General features: G+C 35.0%; 1 protein-coding gene across 8 annotated transcripts in view; it reads left to right on the top strand.

Annotated features, from left to right (window-relative positions):
• KDM6A (lysine demethylase 6A) overlaps positions 1–19,633 on the top strand; it is a 210,683-nt gene that overhangs the window by 170,742 nt on the left and 20,308 nt on the right. For all 8 annotated transcript variants that reach the window (XM_061179140.1, XM_061179143.1, XM_061179142.1 and 5 more), the window contains 8 exons: positions 3,689–3,818; positions 5,257–5,362; positions 6,538–6,743; positions 8,784–8,848; positions 8,922–8,996; positions 9,520–9,668; positions 16,652–16,766; positions 19,279–19,466. In XM_061179140.1, coding sequence (XP_061035123.1) covers positions 3,689–3,818; positions 5,257–5,362; positions 6,538–6,743; positions 8,784–8,848; positions 8,922–8,996; positions 9,520–9,668; positions 16,652–16,766; positions 19,279–19,466 — 1,034 coding nt within the window. The remainder of the gene's footprint in view (positions 1–3,688; positions 3,819–5,256; positions 5,363–6,537; positions 6,744–8,783; positions 8,849–8,921; positions 8,997–9,519; positions 9,669–16,651; positions 16,767–19,278; positions 19,467–19,633) is intronic.

Here is a 19,633-nt window from a genome sequence, read left to right on the forward strand (position 1 = left end):
CTTAACTGCCTTACCAGATTTTTTCATGTCAGTGACTTAAAACCACACTGGATGATCTCCAAGTCAGGCTAAATTCTTCTAAAGCATACAGTGAGATACCTGAATTTCTAAAATAAAATTCTTTAGAAAATAAGGTTTTTATGTTAGTCCTTTTGTCTAGATGTTACACTATCACTCACTTCAACTCTGGGCCTAAAGAGAATAGGCGTGTTTTAATATCCACATCAAATGCTATACTGAGCTCTCCTTGGATGCAATGCCTTGGCTTGCTGCCAATTTGTACTGCCCTCTACCTGCTCTCCACTCAGCTGCTGGGACCTCTGTCCCATTTCCTAGGTAGTGCTGCTGCCACTCTGCTGGAGCAGGGTCTTCCTCCCTCTTCTGTTCTCGATAGTCTTAGGAAAGTTGCTAGAAAATGGGGGAAAATGTAGTGGTCCAAAACTAACATCATGGACCGTATGGGACCTAAGGGATTCTGGAAGAATATTGTCAGAAAGAGTTCCATGGAGGTACAAGTTATAAACAGTATACAGTAGCAGTTACCTTAAGTTTTCATTAATAAAGTCTTATGCTGTGGGTAACTAGGTGTGATGGTGTTTAATATATTAAAGATTATACTCTTTTCCATCTCAGTGTTGAGGTGTATATAAACGTTGACTTCAGAATTTTAAAGTACATTTTTAGAGATTTATTTTCAGCTCTTAACTCTTAAAGACAATTTGTAGTAGCTAGATACATCAAAACACTATAGACCTGTGGGGTTGCTTGGGTTATTTCAGTAAATTTAGGCCTCAGTTTATTAATGAAGAGACAAGAAAAAAATGCTCTGATAAACTGGAGATAAAAATCTCCTGAGGCTTAGAGAAAAGTCAAGGTGGCAAATGGTATGTGTCATGTTGTTTGCCATTTCTGTTCTGTTGATGGTGTCCTGAGCTGGGCAGGGGTCCAGAACTTAGAAGGGGAAAGTGACGTAGGTGCAAGAGACTTGATGTTTCTGGTGTAGGAACTTCATAACGAAAGATAATTAAAGTGTAGGTCAGTTTATCTACAGAGCACGGTTTGATTTCTCTACCAAATGATGAGGGTGAATTTGAAATTAAGTTTAAGCCAAAATTTAAAATAATTGGGCAATGACTAATTTCTTCTTACTCTACTTTGCTCAGGGAAAGAGTTTCAAGATGGGAGAAAAGAATTTAAAATGGGATAATGTCTAAATCCTTTCCAGCACCTGCTTCTTTAACTTTAATGCCTTTCTCCACTTTGGATTGTTGTATTAAAGTTTCATTATTTGGCTTGAAGTATTATAAAGTGTTGGGCATTTACATGTTCAGAAGATAAAGTCTGTTCCTGTTATCCACATCTCTGTCTTTGCATTAGCATTTTCAGTGGAAAAAGGTTATAGTCACTATATAGACAGCTACCTACATCAGTTCCTTAAGGGAAATTCCTATTTGTTCCAGACTTGACCTCAGTAGGCAGGGAATCAATGTTTGAAATACAGTAAGAAACTGCTAGATACAGTTTGATTGCATAGTGCATCCTCACTACCCTCTTATTTTCACATATGTGGTTAGTCTTTAAAGTGTTCGTTATTTTTTTTTTTTTTTTTTTTTTAAATTTATTTATTTATTTATTATTTTTGGCTGTGTTGGATCTTCGTTTCTGTGCAAGGGCTTTCTCTAGTTGCGGCAAGCGGGGGCCACTCTTCATCGCGGTGCGCGGGCCTCTCACTGTCACGCCCTCTCGCTGCGGAGCACAGGCTCCAGACGCGCAGGCTCAGTAGTTGTGGCTCACGGGTCTAGTTGCTCCGCGGCATGTGGGATCTTCCCAGACCAGGGCTCGAACCCGTGTCCCCTGCATTGGCAGGCAGACTCTCAACCACTGCGCCACCAGGGAAGCCCCGTTATTTTTAATCTGACTTTTTGTTGGGTTCATCTTTGTGGTGGATGCTATACATCAGAAGGTGGTTACAATACTTTGGCTTCTTTTTTGTTTAAAAATTGTAATTGCAACATTCAGTGGCTGAGTCAATTTCAGCTCCCTTAGTCATGCCTCACTTTTTTTTTTTCTATTTTAAAATAAAGGCAGCTACAGCTTTCTTTGTTTTATTTACTTTCCCATTTGCTTTTTTTCTTTTAATTGTTACAGAATTGTAGAAATGACAGAAGCAGAATTCTGCTAATCAATCAAACCCTTTTTTCTAGCCTCATTTCTCAATGTCCAGAATGTTGTAGAAGCTTAAATTTTTGTGTCACGTTTAACTAGCATGAGATGCTCCTTTATGGTACAGTTTTAATACTCGGTCCATATCCTTAAAATACTTGGTCCAATTCCTTAAAATATTAATTAGTGCTATACAGTACATCCATCTCCTGCTCTGGCAAACAAATTTTATGTATTTGGAGTCATATTTTGTTTAAATTCTAAATTTGAAGAGTGGTAGATACACAGTTCAGCATGAAAACTTAATTATTTATGTGGAAATTGTAACTGAATGTTTTATCTTGGCATTGGTTTAATGATAATATTTGAATTGTTTCTTTACTAGTCCCAGCCAAGTATTTTCTACTGCCGTGGAGTTTACAAATTAATACCAATTTTATACCTAAATTTAGGAGGTTAGATGTCATGTCTATCTTTAAATGTACAGGGCACTCCTACTTTGTGGAGAGATACATTGAAAGCTGGTAATGAGTAGAATATTCATTTATTTAACCTTTAACCTTAAATGTTAGTTGAACTTCAAATTCTTATCTGAAATTTTAATACATTAAGAGTATTTGATAGTTTAATGTAATGATTAGTTTTGAACTTGTAATAATTGGGTGAGGTAGGTTAGTTACTCTGGAATGATTTGAAAGCTCAAAATTATATCTCGCTGATTTTCTGAGTTAGGTAGAAACTTTAGGAAATTGGAAATATCTTTCTTTTTCTTTCTTACACTAAAAGAATTGCAGTTTGGGAATAATTCTACCATATTTTAATAATCTATAATTTAACAAACATGATACCTTCATTAAAGAAAAAGAAACACCAAATACTAGTAAGTAATAATTATATAGAGTGTCAGATAATGGATAGCAACTATATGCCTCATTTTAAAAATTGGTATAATTAGCTGTAAAATTTAGTAGGTTGGAGTCTTGCTGAATTTTGCCAAGGAGTTACACGGAAAATTCTTTCCAACATTTGAGAAAAGAAAGGAAAAGGTCTTTTCAGGTTTGAGAATTGTCACTAAGATATTCTGGTTATAGTTACTGAGATGAGACATAGAAAGAGAGATATATTCTATTTTTACTATTACCTAGACCTTTTTTGGTCAAGTTATTGTTTTAACATTTAATGGAAAGAATCTGATGGTGGAAGTTGGTGGAGAGGAAATTGGAGTTTGTGTTTGTTCTTCAGGTAAAGAAAATATATTGGAAAATTACCAGCGAAATAAGGAAATGTCATCAATAATTCGTGTGTTGTAGTATCTTTTCTATTACTTTTCTTCAGTGGGAGATATAGGAATCAAGCTAAGTAATTACTAAAATGAATAATTGTTCTCAGTTTTTTCCTGGTGGATCCAAATCTCATGGATTTGTGCAACTACCCAGTAATTTAATTAGGACTTAATTCAGGATTTTTTTTTCTGTTTTCTAAATAAATGTACAGCTGATTTATTCTCCCTTCTTCTTTTTTTAAGGAATCTAGGTAAAAATGGCTTATCTAACAGTAGCATTTTATTGGATAAATGTCCGCCTCCAAGACCACCATCTTCACCATACCCTCCCTTGCCAAAGGACAAGTTGAATCCACCTACACCTAGTATTTATGTGAGTCTGAATTGACTGACTAGAAGTAAATCAAACCAGTGTTTGCACCTACCTGTCTTTCATAAGATCTTGCTTTAAATCAATATGGATGCCCTTTAGGAAACATTAGAATTATTGGCAGCAGCTTGGATGTTTCGGGGAAAAAAATGATGTATTCAAAAAGATTTTGTAATAGCACTTAAAACATGCCTTCGCAGCTATTAACTGCGATTACATTACAGTAGTGAGAAATACTTTTTACTGCACCCAATTTTGAGCAGATTTAGGCAAAAACTACCTAAAAGTGTAACTTCTTTTTGAGTAAGCTATGTTTTAAATCTGCATTCTACTAGTTGTAAGGACCTTAACATTCATTCTGTTTTATACATCTACCAAAAAAAAAAAATATTTACCTTCAAAAAAAAGTGTTCGAGAACATAAGATGTGATAATAAATATGTCATTAAAAAGCTTAATAGATTATTTAAAACTGGGGATTAGTTTTACTTAATGGACATTTAGACATGTGGTATAGGAAGTTGATAAGAGTTCAATCAAAGCAACTCTTATTTATGTTTCTCCGAAATAGGTCCTCCTACACCATTTCCTTCCATCTTCCCACTTCTACCCCAAATGAAGAAATTTTAAACTACTGAGTGTTTTTGGAGATTTGACCCTGTTTTCACCCTCTAGGAGCCAACTGTTATCATATTAATCCTTTAGTATGTAAGGGAAGCACTGGGATACACGTGTAATAAAACTTTTATACTGAGGTTTGAGGGGGGAAAAATGCAAAATTATTATTTATCTTTCACGGGTTGTCTTCTTCAGCCTGCTTGCATTTTGGTAATATTTTAAATGCTGATTTTTTTTTTCCTCTCTTTTGTGATAAGAGAAAAACCACATAACATAAAATTTATCTTCACCATTTTTAAGTGTACAGTTCCATAGTGTTAAGTATATTCTAATTGTTTCAAAACAGCTCTCCAGAACACTTTCATCTGGCAAATCTGAAATTCTATACACATTAAAAAACAACTCCCTCTTCCCTGGTCTCCCCAGCCCCTGGTAACCACCACTTTACTTTCTGTTTCTATGAATTTGACTACTTTAGATACCTCATATAAGTGAAATTATACACAATTTTTCTTTTTGTAACTGGTTTATTTTCACTTAAAGTGTCTTCAAGATTCATCCACACTGTAGCATGTGATAGGACTTTCTTCTGTATCTCTCCACGTATTTTGTTCAAGATATAATGGACAAGAGAAATGTATGTGGTTACTAATTACAATTAGAATCAAAAGACATAGTGATAAAATGCTATAAAACATAAAATAGGAATAACGACACATAGGATGTATTATTTATTTAAATTGTAGTAAGTAATATAAATTTGGCATAATATTTTCTAAAAGGTCTGCTTTATGGAGATCTAACAATGCGTTTTAATTTTACAGTTGGAAAATAAACGTGATGCTTTCTTTCCTCCATTACACCAATTTTGTACAAATCCAAACAACCCTGTTACAGTAATACGTGGCCTTGCTGGAGCTCTTAAGTTGGGTAAGCTTTAAATAAGAAAAAGGAAAAGTGTATATATTTCCTTTACTGTCTATTAACTTCTAAAGCACTGGCAGAAACTTTTCTATTCTTTTGTAGTTTTTCACATTTTCATTTTAATATGTGTGTGAGAGAGAGAGAGTACTTATTACTTCTTTAATCCATAACGTGAAGATACGATAATGGTTAAATTAACTGGTGGTTTTTTTTTTTTTTTAAATTTTGCATATTGTAGCCAAATTGATCTTTCTTTTTTTAAACTTTTTTTTTTTAATTTATTTATTTATTTTTATTTTTGACTGTGTTGGGTCCTCGTTTCTGTGCGAGGGCCTTCTCCAGTTGTGGCAAGCAGGGGCCACTCTTCATCGCGGTGCGCGGGCCTCTCATTATCGCGGCCTCTCTTGTTGCGGAGCACAGGCTCCAGACGCGCAGGCTCAGTAATTGTGGCTCACGGGCCCAGTTGCTCTGCGGCAAGTGGGATCCTCCCCGACCAGGGCTCGAACCCGTGTCCCCTGCACCGGCAGGCAGACTCTCAACCACTGCGCCACCAGGGAAGCCCCACTGGTGGTGTTTTAATTTAGCTTTTATTTTCATCCAATTATATAATTATAATTTTGATTTAGGTTGACTAATAGAAGAAATTTTTAAGATAAAATATAGGGAAAATTTGATATTACTAATAAGTACTGTAGCCCCCTAAGTAGTTCCTGTCACCTGCAGAGATTGAATAAACAAGTGAATCTTTAGCCCCTGGCCCCTTGATTATTCTCCCTCTGTTGATGGCATGACGATTAGGTCCAGGGCTTCAGCGTATGGTTGTGCAAATCTGGCATAAAGCTCAGGGTGTGCAGAGGCCCTGGTTAGTTTTTAGGGGGATTGGATAGAGCACCATGAAACATTTTCCTTTTTTTTCTTTAAAAAAAAAACCAAAAATACACTTTAAAAATATTATTCCACTAGCTCTCTATTTTACATTTGGTAGTGTATATATGAGGGTGGGAGGGAGACGCAAGAGGAAGGGGATATGGGGATATATGTATGCATATAGCTGATTCACTTTGTTATACAGCAGAAAGTAACACTGTAAAGCAATTATACTCCAATAAAGACGTTAAAAAAATAAAATATTATTCCAAATATAATTTTTATTTATTAACTACATTTATTTATTTATGAAGACCTGGGACTTTTCTCTACCAAAACTTTGGTAGAAGCTAACAATGAACACATGGTGGAAGTGAGGACACAGTTGTTGCAGCCAGCAGATGAAAACTGGGATCCCACTGGAACGAAGAAAATCTGGCACTGTGAAAGTAATCGATCTCATACTACAATTGCTAAATATGCACAGTACCAGGCCTCCTCTTTCCAGGAATCATTGAGAGTAAGTATTTATTTCCTGAAGATTATTTTATTTTGGAGATCGTTTGTTTTATTATTTTATAGTTTACTTTGAAAGGGCACTTTACTTTTGTAACATCTCATTTTATGTTATATAAAATAGTTTATTATTATTATTTTTATAACATACTTTATAAGTGCTATCCGGTTTACTCTTACTGCTAAGTCTAAGCAAACCTATGGGTTGATAAATATTGTTACTGTCTAGTGAGATGTCTCCCTCATTTCTGGGATATTTCTGTTTAGAGAAGGGTTTCTTAACCTTGGCGTTATTCACATTTTGGGTTGGGTAATTCTTTGTTGTGGGGAGCTGTCCTGTGTATTGTAGAATATTTAGTAGCATCCCTGGCCTCTCCCTACTAGATGTCCATAGCACACCCCTTAACCCCTATCCCAGTTATGACAATCAAAAATGTGTCCGGACATGCCAAATGTCCCCTGCAGGGCAAAATTATCCCTGATTGGGAACCACTGATATTAGAGGATAAACTAAATCTTAAGTTTGCTTTATGCTTGCAGAGTCCCTTGTCTTATTCCTTCCCATTAAACTCTACCAGGTTAGTATTATCTGATATATAACTCCCCCAGGAAGCATTACCCATCTCGGTTTGAAAGAGAAAACTCCAGGAGAGGCATAAATTATTTCCAAATATACAGAAAATAAAAGAATAAAACTTTGAAAAATAATCAGGATTATTATTAAAAGGCTCACAGGACTTTCAGCCATGAGGCATTATTAAAATCCTTTAACAATGAAATGAGAACTTTGAATTCTCCTACGAAGTGAACATAAAACATCCATAAAAGTGAGTTTATTAAATGTATTACTCAAACACTTATCTGTACTAAGTTGTTCTGTACGTATCCCACAGCTGAAATTCAATATGCGCCTGCAAGTCTTTAATTTGTAGTTCTTTAGATTTGCTTATCTCTGTTTAAAATTTTGCCCCGAGTTCACATTTTCAATCAAGGCAACATTTGTACCTGCTAATCATATATTTGTGTTCCTTTCTTACTACCACTCCCCATATCCTGTAGAGAAATTCATTTAATAAAAACTATCCTGCAACTTTCACGCGTTGCAGTGAATTTGTTGTCCATATAAATCTCTCTGGTTCAAACTTTTGAGATACTTCAACTCTGTGGTAGTATTACGGTCAGAAAAGAATAGATAGTAAACAGGATTCAGAGATCATCAAAGGAGTATTTGGAAGAAGATGATGAGAGACACAGTACTTAAATGGAAAGGGATCCATAATCAAAGAAACAGTGATTTCTTGTGTGCCTTGGAGGTATGGACCATTATGTGCGGAAAATTTGACAAATGTTTAAAAAACATATATATTTAGAAGGAGGGAGGCCAAAATGTCACTAAGTATAGTTAACTCAGAAATCGTAGGACAGTATTAAGAAATGCCATGTCTGTGACACAGAAATCATAAATAATAGTAATATTTTCATTGAAAAGCACCTATATTTATCCAACACTTAATTTACTTAATAATGTTGTAAATGTTTATCATTCATTGTGGGGGAAAAAAAAGATTTAACCCAGGAAGAACTTCTTCCATTTGTCTGTAATAAAGAATAGAGAACATCTTACCCTCCCCCCTTCCCTATGTATTCCATACATATATAGCTACATACACACGCACACACCTCTGTTAGTTTAGGAAATTTATAATCAAGATTGACACTTCTTAGGCCTCTCAACTTTCCTTAAATTTCCTCTCTTGAAAATGGGCCGAGAATGAGCAGCTCTAGTTTTTCCCCTTATAGAAGAATATTAATAAGGAAGAACTCAGGATAACTTTGTGGCCGATGGAGGAGGTTGGATACCATGCCAGTGAGCTTTGACTTTTCTTGGCTTTCTATTTAATGTGGTCTTTGAAGAAATTTTCATGTGAAAGAGGTCTGTAGATAACACCACTGATCTATATGTAAACTTTTCAATTGTATGATGGAAAGGATATCTGGTTGTAGAATACATACTAAGCTGGATTGCTTTTTGCTTAATCTATAGGAAGAAAATGAGAAAAGAAGTCACCATAAAGACCACTCAGATAATGAATCTACGTCTTCAGATAAGTAAGTCGTTTGTAATGTCCACTTAGTATTTCTGTTTAAAAGGCATGTTTCTAATATTATGTCTCTTTTTAAGTTCTGGGAGGAGAAGGAAAGGACCCTTTAAAACCATAAAGTTTGGGACCAACATTGACCTGTCTGATGACAAAAAGTAAGTCTTCATAGTAGTGTTTCTGTGAACTGATGCAAAGAGGTTTCCTATTAGCAAGACTGAGAATTGTCTACAACTTCCTCTTCTGTTTTGTTCCTTGTCATTTTTCTAAGTTGATATACAGGTTTTAGCCAAATTATTTTTGCTAGGTTTTGTGATTATTTTCTTTGACTTAAAACTCTTGTACAAATTTTCCTCAAGACCCTTCTATATGTAGTTATACAATCATAAAATTATATTTATAATTATATAAAATATATTTATAAAATAGAATTATACAACAATTATAAAAATAGGGAAGTCAGTTTTTTCTTTTATTTACTTAATTTTTATGCTTCTTTTTGTTAGGAAGTTTTCTTTGCAAAACTTAAAAATTTAAGCATTCCACAGTTTCCTATGCAAAAGTAAAATATTTATAGATTTGATTGTTTTTCTGATTGGAACACAAGGTTTTTGAAGAAATGGTTAACTTCTACAAATATTTATAGCAGGGTTTCAATCTTGATCTGATATTTTATTGCAGGTGGAAGTTGCAGCTACATGAGCTGACTAAACTTCCTGCTTTTGTGCGTGTCGTATCAGCAGGAAATCTTCTAAGCCACGTTGGTCATACCATACTGGGTATGAACACAGTTCAGCTATACATGAAAGTTCCAGGAAGTAGAACACCAGGTAACTTTTATGAACTAACATATTGACACACAAATTGATCAAAATGTGAAACATGAAAAAGAGAACTGGATTCTTTCCATTTATAATGAATGAAACTGAAAGGCTTATTTCTATTACCAGATTTGACTCTTTAACTGAGCTCAGATTATTAAGATTTTTCCACTTGGTAGTATCTTTTTTGAAATATAATATCCCTGAAACAATAGCAATGTAATCTGGAAACACGGTCATTGGAGCACTCCTGGGAAAATAAGTCCCTGTGACTTAAAGACTATTTTTGATCCCATCTACTGCAGTGTGACGGTTTTTTCTAAACTTACTTTTACCACAATCACAATAAGAAATATATTTTATATTATGACCTAGTGCACATGTATGTATACAAAAACAGTTTCATAGAACAATACATTTTCTAATCTTTTCCATTCTATTTCATTTAAAAAAGGTGTAGGTTGCAATCGTCTTATTGGGTTGCAATGTACAGTTTATAGCGACACTTGATGTGGAGACATTACTAGACTCACCATAGTATCTAGTCCAGACTTTACCACTAACTAGGCTTGTCACTTTGGCAAGTCACATTTCTTCTCTGGGTCTTTTTTTTTTTTTCCTCCATTTGTAAAATGAAGTTACATTGGTTTTAGACTTAAAATTCTGTCCGATACTAATGTATCATTGTTTTTGTGCTCCGTTTAATTGACATGAAATTTCACAGGGTGATGTTCAAAATATTTAACAATTAGGATGGGTGTTGGTAATAACGAGTTCAGTTGTACCAATGCCTACAGGCAGCATATCACCCTCATGTACTTGTTTGCTACTTGAAGTAGCCATGGTTTGAAGACCAGATTGCTTCCTTCTTTATTACCTGCTTATTTAATTGTAGCTAAAAAATTGTTTCAGAATAGGCCTATGCTTGCGTCTGGGTAACGTACGTCAGTGGTTCCCAGTTCTGGCTGCTCATTAGAATCTTCTGGTAAAGTTTTAAAAAATATATAGTTGACTAATATCTGGAGATTGGGATCCAGGCATCCATATTAAAAAAAAAAAAAAAAAAAAGTTCTCCAGAGGATTCTAATGTACAGCCAGGATTAGGCTGTAGTTTTTGTCCTCAGGCCATTGGAAGCCTAATTTTGTGATGTTTTATCCATAATTGGATAAAGTGGAAACAGTTCTGGAATAAATGGCAGAAGACCTATCTACTCCCCGCTCTGTCATTTAGATTCCAATGTAAATGCTAAGCAAGTTATTCGAACTCTCTAGAGTTCATTTTTCTTATGCATGTAGTATTGGACTGGTTCTATTAAGATTCATTTCAACCGAAATTTTCTCTCATCAATTTGAATTATTTTATGCAAATAGTATTATCCCCACATCAAAGAATGCAGTTTTTCATTACAGATCAAGGGGAAAGCAAACTTGATAGATCACTTTGTCACTTGTGTCTAGACTGTTGGGGTTTTTTTGGTTGGTTTATATACAGGGTATTAGTTTTTCAGAAGTGTCCTATGGAACGTTAAAGAATTCTCTAAAGAATTCCCTTAGGGTAGTGCTGTCCAATAGAAATATAATGCAAGTCACATACATGACTTAAAATTTTATAGTAACATTAATGTAAAAAGAAATAGGTGAAATTAATTTTAACCCAGATATATCTAAATATTATCATTTTAACGTGTAATCAGTATAAAAATTATTGGGACTTCCCTCCCTTTTTATATTGTCTTTGAAATCCAGTATGTACTTTGCAGTTGCTGCACATCTCAGTTCACATTACCGTATTTCAGGTGGTTACTGTATTAGACAACTTGGTATTAGAAGAAATGTTAATTAGTTCCATTCAGTTTTTTAAAACTATTTTGAGTACTTTTTCATGGGGCAAACACTTCGTTCCTGGAGTTACCTAGATAGGTATGTTACCTGCTTTAATGGACTTTATGATCAGTCTATGTTCTAAACTAGAGATGCTCTCAGGCTCTATCCTGAAAGGTTTTTAGTAAGATGATGGGGTCCCAACATCTCTAATTTTAATTAGAGGTAAATTTTATTTAGAGTCCATGCCATGGACAATTCCAGCCATCTACCTGTGGTAAGAGACAGTTGTAAGTATTAAGACTACTGTCTTCACATTATACTGTGATACATAGAAGAGTCAGGGTGTGGTGTACACAGACGGTATGGCAAGAGCAACTACACTTTTCTTTATTGAGGGAAAAGTCACATAACAAAAGTAACCCCTTTGAAGTGTGCAGTTCAGTCACATTTAGTACATTCACTGTGCCATGTAGCCATCACCTCTGTGTAGTTCCAAGACATTTTCATCAGCCCAAAAGGAAACCCCATACCCGTTAAGTAGTCATCCCATTTCCGCCCTTCCTCTCAGCCCCTCACAACCCCTAGTCTGCTTTCTGGCTGTATAGAGTTACCTGTTCTGGATGTTTCATATGAATGGAATCATACAATATGTTGCCTTTTGTGTCTGGCTTCTTTCACTTAGCATGTTTTTGAGGTTCATCCATATTGTATCAATGGTTCATTTCTTCTTATGGCCGAATAATATTCCATCGTATGGATATAGAACATTTTTTATCCATTCATCACTTGAGGAGCATTTGGGATGCTTCCACTTTTTAGCTGTTGTGACTACAGTGTTTCTATAAGCATTCATGTACAAGATTTTGTTTGAATGCCTGTTTCCACTTCTTTTGGTTATATACCTAGAATTAGAATTGCTGGGTCATATAGCAATTCTGTGTTTAACTTTTTGAGGACTTCCAAACTGCTTTCTACAGCAGCTGCAACATTTTACATTCCTGACAGCAGTGTGCAAAGGTTCCAATTTTTCCACATCCTCACCTGCACTGATTTTTTTTCTTAACTATGGTTGACCTAGCGGATATGACATGTTTTTTCATTATGGTTTTGATTTTCATGTGCTTGTTGTCCATTTGTATATCTACTCTGGGGGAAATGACTGTCAAGTTCTTTCTTCATTTTTTAATTGAGTTGTTTGTCCTTCTGTTGTTGAGTTGCAAGAGTTCTTTATATATTCTGGATATTAATTCTTTATCAGATACATGATTTGCAGTATTTGCTCCCATTTTGTAGGTTATCATTTCACTCTTGATTGTGTCCTTTGATGCACTAAAGTTTTAAATTTTGATGAAGTTCAATCTATTCATTTTTCCTTTGGTTGCTTATGCTTTCAGTGTCATATCTAAGAAACCATTGCCAAATCCAAGTTGTAAAGATTTGCCTCTATGTTTTCTTCTTAGATTTTTATAGTTCTAGCTCTTATATTTAGATCTTTGATTCATTTTGAGTTAGATTTTTGGGTATGGTATGAGCTAAGGGTCCAACAGTATTCTTTTACATATAGCTATCCTGTTGTCCCAGCACCATTTGTTGGAAAGACTATTTTTTCCTCTGTTAAATGATCTTGACACCCTTGTTGAAAATCAGTTGACCATAGATGTATGGGTTTACTTCTGGAATCTTGATGTTGTTCCACTGATCTATATCTCTGTCTTTATGCCAATACCACACAGGTTTGATTACCCTACCTTTGAGGTAAGTTTCAAAATTGGAGTGTGAGTCTTCAGCTTACGTAGTTATCTTTACTGTGGTCCTTTATCTCTTCATAGGGCTTTGAGTTACTGTCTTATATTCTTTCATTTCAACCTGAAAAACTCTAGCATTTCTTACAGAGCAGATTGACTAGATTCTCTTTTATTTTTGAAGAATAGTTTTGCCAGATTCTTGGTTAATTTTTTTTTTCCTTTCAGCAATTTAAATGTGTTAAGCCATTGCTTTCTGGCCTCCATGGTTTCTGATATGAAACCAGCTATTTTATTGATGATCCGTGTATGTGACAGTCACTTCTCCTTTCCTTCTTTCTAGATTTTCTTTGCCTTTCTACAGCTTGATTATTAATGTGTCTTAGTGTGGATCTTTTTGAGTTTATCTTTCCTAGAGTTCCTTGAGCTTCTTGGATATGTAGATTCATGTCGTTTGTCAAATTTGGGAAGTTTTTGACCATCATTTCTTCAAATATTCTTACTGCCCTTTTCTCTTCTTCTTCTGGGACTCCCACAATGCATGTGTTAGCATATTTGATGGTGTCGCACAGGTCTCTTAGGGTCTGTGAATTTTTTTTCATTGTTTGCTTTCTTCGCCCCAGAATGTATAGTTTCATTTGACCTATCTATAAGTTTGCTGATTCTTTCTTTAGCCTGTTGACATCTGCTGTTGAGAAGCCCACTAGTGAATTCATTTCATTTACTATATTTTCCAGCTTCAACTTTTATTTCCTTCCTTATTATGATTTCTGTCTCTTCACTGATAATCTGTTTGTTGAGACATCATTCTCCTTGTTTCCTTTTGGGTTTTTTTTTTTTTTTCCAATTTATTTTTTTGGCTGCGTTGGGTCTCCATTGCTGTGTGCGGGCTTCCTCTAGTTGCGGTGAGTGGGGGCTACTCTTTGTTGCAGTGTGCGGGCTTCTCATTGCGGTGGCTTCTCTTGCTGCAGAGCACGGGCTCTAGGCGCGTGGGCTTCAGTAGTTGTGATGCACGGGCTTAGTTGCTCCGCGGCATGTGGGATCTTCCCGGACCAGAGCTCGATCCCGTGTCCCCTGCATTGGCAGGCGGATTCTTAACCACTGCGCCACCAGGGAAGTCCCTCCTTTTGTTCTTTTACATGGTTTTCTTTAGCTCTTTAAGCATATTTTAAGATAGTTGATATAAAGTGTTTGCCTAGTAAGTCCAGTGTCTGTGCCTTTTCAGGAATAGCTTTTGTTAATTTCTTTCTTTCTTTTTTTTTCCTTTTCTTTCGGTGACTGAACAATACTTTCTTGTTTCTTTACATGCCTCGTGATTTTTTGTTGAAAACTGACTTCGAGTATTTGAGTATATTCTCTGTAGGATGTAGTCATGTAGTCTCTGAAGTGTTTGTACCTTTAGCATAGTGCTCTGCTAGTGTTTTGACATTTTGAATATTACAATGCAGCAGTTACAGAAATCAGATTCTCCTCTCTTTCTAAGATTTGTTGTTGTTGCTTGTTGTGGGCCATAGTCATCTATTCGTTTAGTGACTTTCCACACTTTTTTTTTCTGTTATACATATACGTATATCCGCTCTTTTTTAGATTGTTTTCTCATATAGGCCATTACAGAGTATTGAGTAGAGTTATACAGTAGTTACTAGTTATCCTTGTTAGTTATCTATTTTATATATAGTATTCACACTATTTTTGCAAAGACTGTATTCCTTGTCGTGTGTGGGCACTGAAGTCTCCTTTCTATTAATTATCTCAGCAGTGATATGACAGGGATTTCTTTAAATGCCTGGTGGCCAAAAAAGGAAAGAAGAGTGGGAAAAAGAAAAAAGAATTCTCTACGTCTTTGCAGATTGCCTCCATTTTTTTTTTAAATTTATTTATTTATTTTACTTTGGCTGCGCCAGGTCTTCATTGCGGCACATGGGATCTTTTAGTTGCGGCATGCGGCTTCATAGTTGTGGCACACGGGCTTCTTAGTTGTGGCATGCGAACTCTTAGTTGCAGCATATGCATGTGGGATCTAGTTCGTGGACCAGGGATTGAACCCGGGGCCCCTGCATTGGGAGTGCAGAGTCTTACCCACTGGACCAGGGAAGTCCCGATTGCCTCCATTTTGAGTCACTCCTTCTATACTTAGCCATGCTGCTTACAACTCTACTTTAGCTTTTACTTCCTTGCTTGCACTGAGCCTAAAGGTCAGCGAGAGGTTAGTTTATGGTCTTCTTAGGTTTTTTTCTGAGCATACCTCTTGCCCTGCGTATGCGTTTGGCTTCTAAATTCTACAGTATACACAGGAACTTTTCAAAGCCTTTATTCCCCTAAAATCTCACTCCCCAGCTTTTCCTTCCAAGCCTTTGGCATGTCTGTTGTTTGCCCCAACTGGTTATTTTGTTTGTTTTGTTTTTGTTTTTGTCCTTGGTGGTATCAGCTTGTTCTTTAGTCTTACAGTGTTTTGGGGGGGCTCCTCCTCCATTGAAATGCTTGCCCTGATAGAGTACTGAGGTAGGTGAAACAAAGAGAAGTCCCTTCTGTCAGTCTTTTGGGGAAACTGCAGTGTAGACAAAACAGAGGAACACAGTTCTTTGGGAACAAGATTACTCTGCTCCCTCCAGAACCAGGAACACTCACACTAGCCATACAAACTACTCTTTTAAGTCCACTGCCACACCGGTGGTGGAGGTAGAGATAAGGTAGGTTACATAAAGAACTCCTATTGTGTTTAAGTCACCTTTTCTTTTTGTCAGTTGCTTGGTTACTGTAAACCTTTGACTTATTGTCCAGATTTCTGGTAAGGTTGCTTCTGACAGTTTTCACCAGATTTTTTGTTTTTGTTTTTGGTGTTTCTGGCGAGTTCCCCCAGAGTTCCCTGCTCTGCCATCTTTGTTGATACCACTCCTGCAGCTACATTTTGAAAATTAGACTTCCTGCCTCTTTACTGATGTCCTAATACTACTTGTGAGAAATGGGGATTAGTTCACAAGGAAGAAGTGGTAACAATATCAATAATAGCTAATATTTATTACATACCATGTATTAGGCACTATTAGAAGCAGTCCTTACTTCATTGATCCTCAGAACAACCCATTGACTTATCAGAATCATTATCATCAAATCTTACAGGAAACTGAGTCAGAGGTTTAGAAACTTGCCCAGGTTCACATAATGACTAAGCCAAGGAGCCTGGCTTCAAAACCTAAGCTTTTAACCATGATTTAGGTTGTCTTCCACAGAAGCTCCTACTGAATAAGTTAGGAGTTGACCAAACTCAGCTCTAAAACTAGACTTGACACAAAAATGCTATACAGATAAACAATTGAATAGCACTGGAGCATTCTCTGTTGAACATTTCCAAGGTTTCATTTCTAAAGACACATTTTTCTATAGAATTTATTGTCTGCTGATTATTTTTTTCTTTTCACATTTCAGGTCATCAAGAAAATAACAATTTCTGTTCAGTTAACATAAATATTGGTCCAGGTGACTGTGAATGGTTTGTTGTTCCTGAAGGTTACTGGGGTGTTCTGAATGACTTCTGTGAAAAGTAGGTTTCCAAACTGAATTTTCTTTAAACATAGTTATTCAAAAATAGTAATTGTAAAGGGCAGCTTACTAAACTGGATATCCTAATGCATGTAACCAGTTTTCACTTACCATTCAGCAGAAAATTCATTTAAAATGATTTGATTACAAACCTATTATTTTGTGTTATTGGGAATACTTTAAGAAAGATGCCTTGAAACCACTTCATGTAGTAGTAATAGTCTTGAATTTAGGGGGTAGAAAGTTGAGTTGTTTACTGGGTTCATTAAACAATTGATGTGTAAATACTTGTTCATGTGAAAGATCTGTATTACAAGAAAAATTATTCTACTATAAATGGTTTTAGAAGTGGAAGGAATTCTGTAATTGAGTACCCTTATAGGTGGTTAATAACACAAGCTTGAACGTATTACTCTTTGCTATATCATCATGATATAAATTCTTTTTAAAACTACATTGACAACTTTTCCTATAAAGGAATTTTATAAAATTTAAACAGCAGCTTCAGATTTTGTTTCCTAGAATTCAAAGAACTCACATAGTGGAAATGTTCCTTTCCTTAAGATCCTAGAAACTGTTCATTTAATTATCTTGTGTTAAAGGGTACCTTGGAATTGTTTTCATTGATTTAAATTTAATTATTTGTCTTACTGTGTTTTAAAAAAATACTCCATTACTTAAGAACCTGATATTTTTTCCATTAAAAATTGGAAAATTATTATGGTTAAACACATAAATTATACATACATTTGGTGTTATTCCCCCCAGCCCAGTAAGATAAAGAGAGAAAAAACCACCAAAAACATTTACATATGAGAGACTTTGAAAACTAATTATACACATATTCTACATACTAATTTATAATATTTAAATTTTGGGTTAAAAGATCGTTGCCATAAATATCTTGATTTAGTATGAAGTGTAAATATAGTTGCAAAAACAACCATAATAATCCAAAATTTCTTTATATACAAGCAAAAGATAATCACCTTTTATTGTCTTTACTATCTAATGTATAGGTTTCCTTTAATGTAAGAAAGCTCAAGATGTGGAATTTTAAAGTTTCAAATGCTGTGATGAAATAACCTGATCTACTTTAATCTATACTGGACCAGCAATCTAGTGGTAGCAGAGAAAGACCTGTGTCATGTAGGAAATCTCTGTTGTGCTGCAGGAATATTTTTATTTCTTAAACTTTGAGATAGTAGTACATTATTGCAGCTACAGTACAGTGATCCTTGTTCATTATTTCTGAGTAGGGATTGACTATTGTTAGGATTTAGTTTTCTTTCCTATCTGAATGTAGAGGTAACCTGAGAATAAAGAATAATTAGAATAGGCAGATAATGTCTAAAAAGCTTGAACATGTGGATAATTAAAAGAAAAAGTCTGAAGGGTTAGGTAAATTTAAAACTAAGTTGCAGAAATAGCACTTGCTACCTCCGCATTTCAGTGTAATTTTGTTTCACATAAGGATACTTCCTTTGATATTAATTGATTTGACCATGTCTGTATAGTTTGTTTTATGACTTTAGATAATATCAGTCATGAAATAACCATTCACTTGACTATATGATTAAGAGGATGCTTGATTTTTTTCTTTTTTTGTAAGTTTGATTTTTTGTTTTTTTAACTTAGCTATTGATTATTAGGTGGTCTTACTTGATTGCTTGCTTGCTTTTGGTTAGAAAGTTTTTTCTAATTTTATAACAACACATGGGTTAAGCAGGACTAGGATTTGTGTTTATAACCATATTTGGCTTTATAGGCAAGTTTTTCTGCACTGTATGTAGTTTAAAAAATACTTCGTATCATATCATGATGAAGTAGAATAAGAAGCCAGATTTTAAAGGAAAAGCTTAGTAATATGATCTTTAGAATGTTTCCAAAGTATCGGTGGTGGTGGTAGTGGTGATGATTGTTATTTGTGCGTGTATGTTCATTTTTGATAAAGTTTTTTTTTCAACTGCATAGTTTTAGTTAGCTAGTCATCAAAACTGTACAGAGACTGACGTGCTGCTCCCTTTCCTGCTTAAGATTCAAAACAGCAGTAGAGAACATTTCTGTTTTCTATTCTGCTTTTCCTCAGACATTGAACTTATATCTGTCATGGCGTTCCTGTTTATGGATTTAGATGACTTGATGCCAACTCCACCTTCCATTTACCTGTTAGAGATTTCTAGATGTGCCAAGGAAAAGGGTTTGATCAAAATAGCCTGTAGTGAAATGAAATTAAAGGTTAATATATATAAGTGTTACTTAAAAATAGCTTTTGATTTCATTTGGATCTTTGAAAAATCAGTGGAAGGTAGTAATACTGATCTTTGGATAAGTCATCTACTACCTAACTGTAACTTCACTCACTTTACATACTGCAGTTTCTTATTGCATAAGCAGTAAGTTTCAAGTGCAATGAATGAGCATATTTTTAAAAACTTTTGATAATGTCTTTCAATCTTATAATGAGCTTATTAAAGTACTTGATCCATTTGCAATATTTTTTCTTATTCCAGAAATAATTTGAATTTCCTAATGGGTTCTTGGTGGCCCAACCTTGAAGATCTTTATGAAGCAAATGTTCCAGTGTATAGGTTTATTCAGCGACCTGGAGATTTGGTCTGGATAAATGCAGGCACTGTGCATTGGGTTCAGGCTATTGGCTGGTGCAACAACATTGCTTGGAATGTTGGTCCACTTACAGGTATTTTAAAGAATATGCCTTAAAAAAAAAAACCAAAAAACTAACAACTTTAGTTTATAAGGGATTCTATCTGATGGGTTTATTCTTTTTTTTCTTGGAATATAACTCACTAAAAATTGGAGGAAGAATGCCTCCTTGAGTAAAATTTTAATTTGTAGTACAAGATA

This window comes from Eubalaena glacialis, chromosome X, assembly GCF_028564815.1.
Source record: "Eubalaena glacialis isolate mEubGla1 chromosome X, mEubGla1.1.hap2.+ XY, whole genome shotgun sequence".
In the NCBI taxonomy this organism is placed as follows: domain Eukaryota; kingdom Metazoa; phylum Chordata; class Mammalia; order Artiodactyla; family Balaenidae; genus Eubalaena; species Eubalaena glacialis.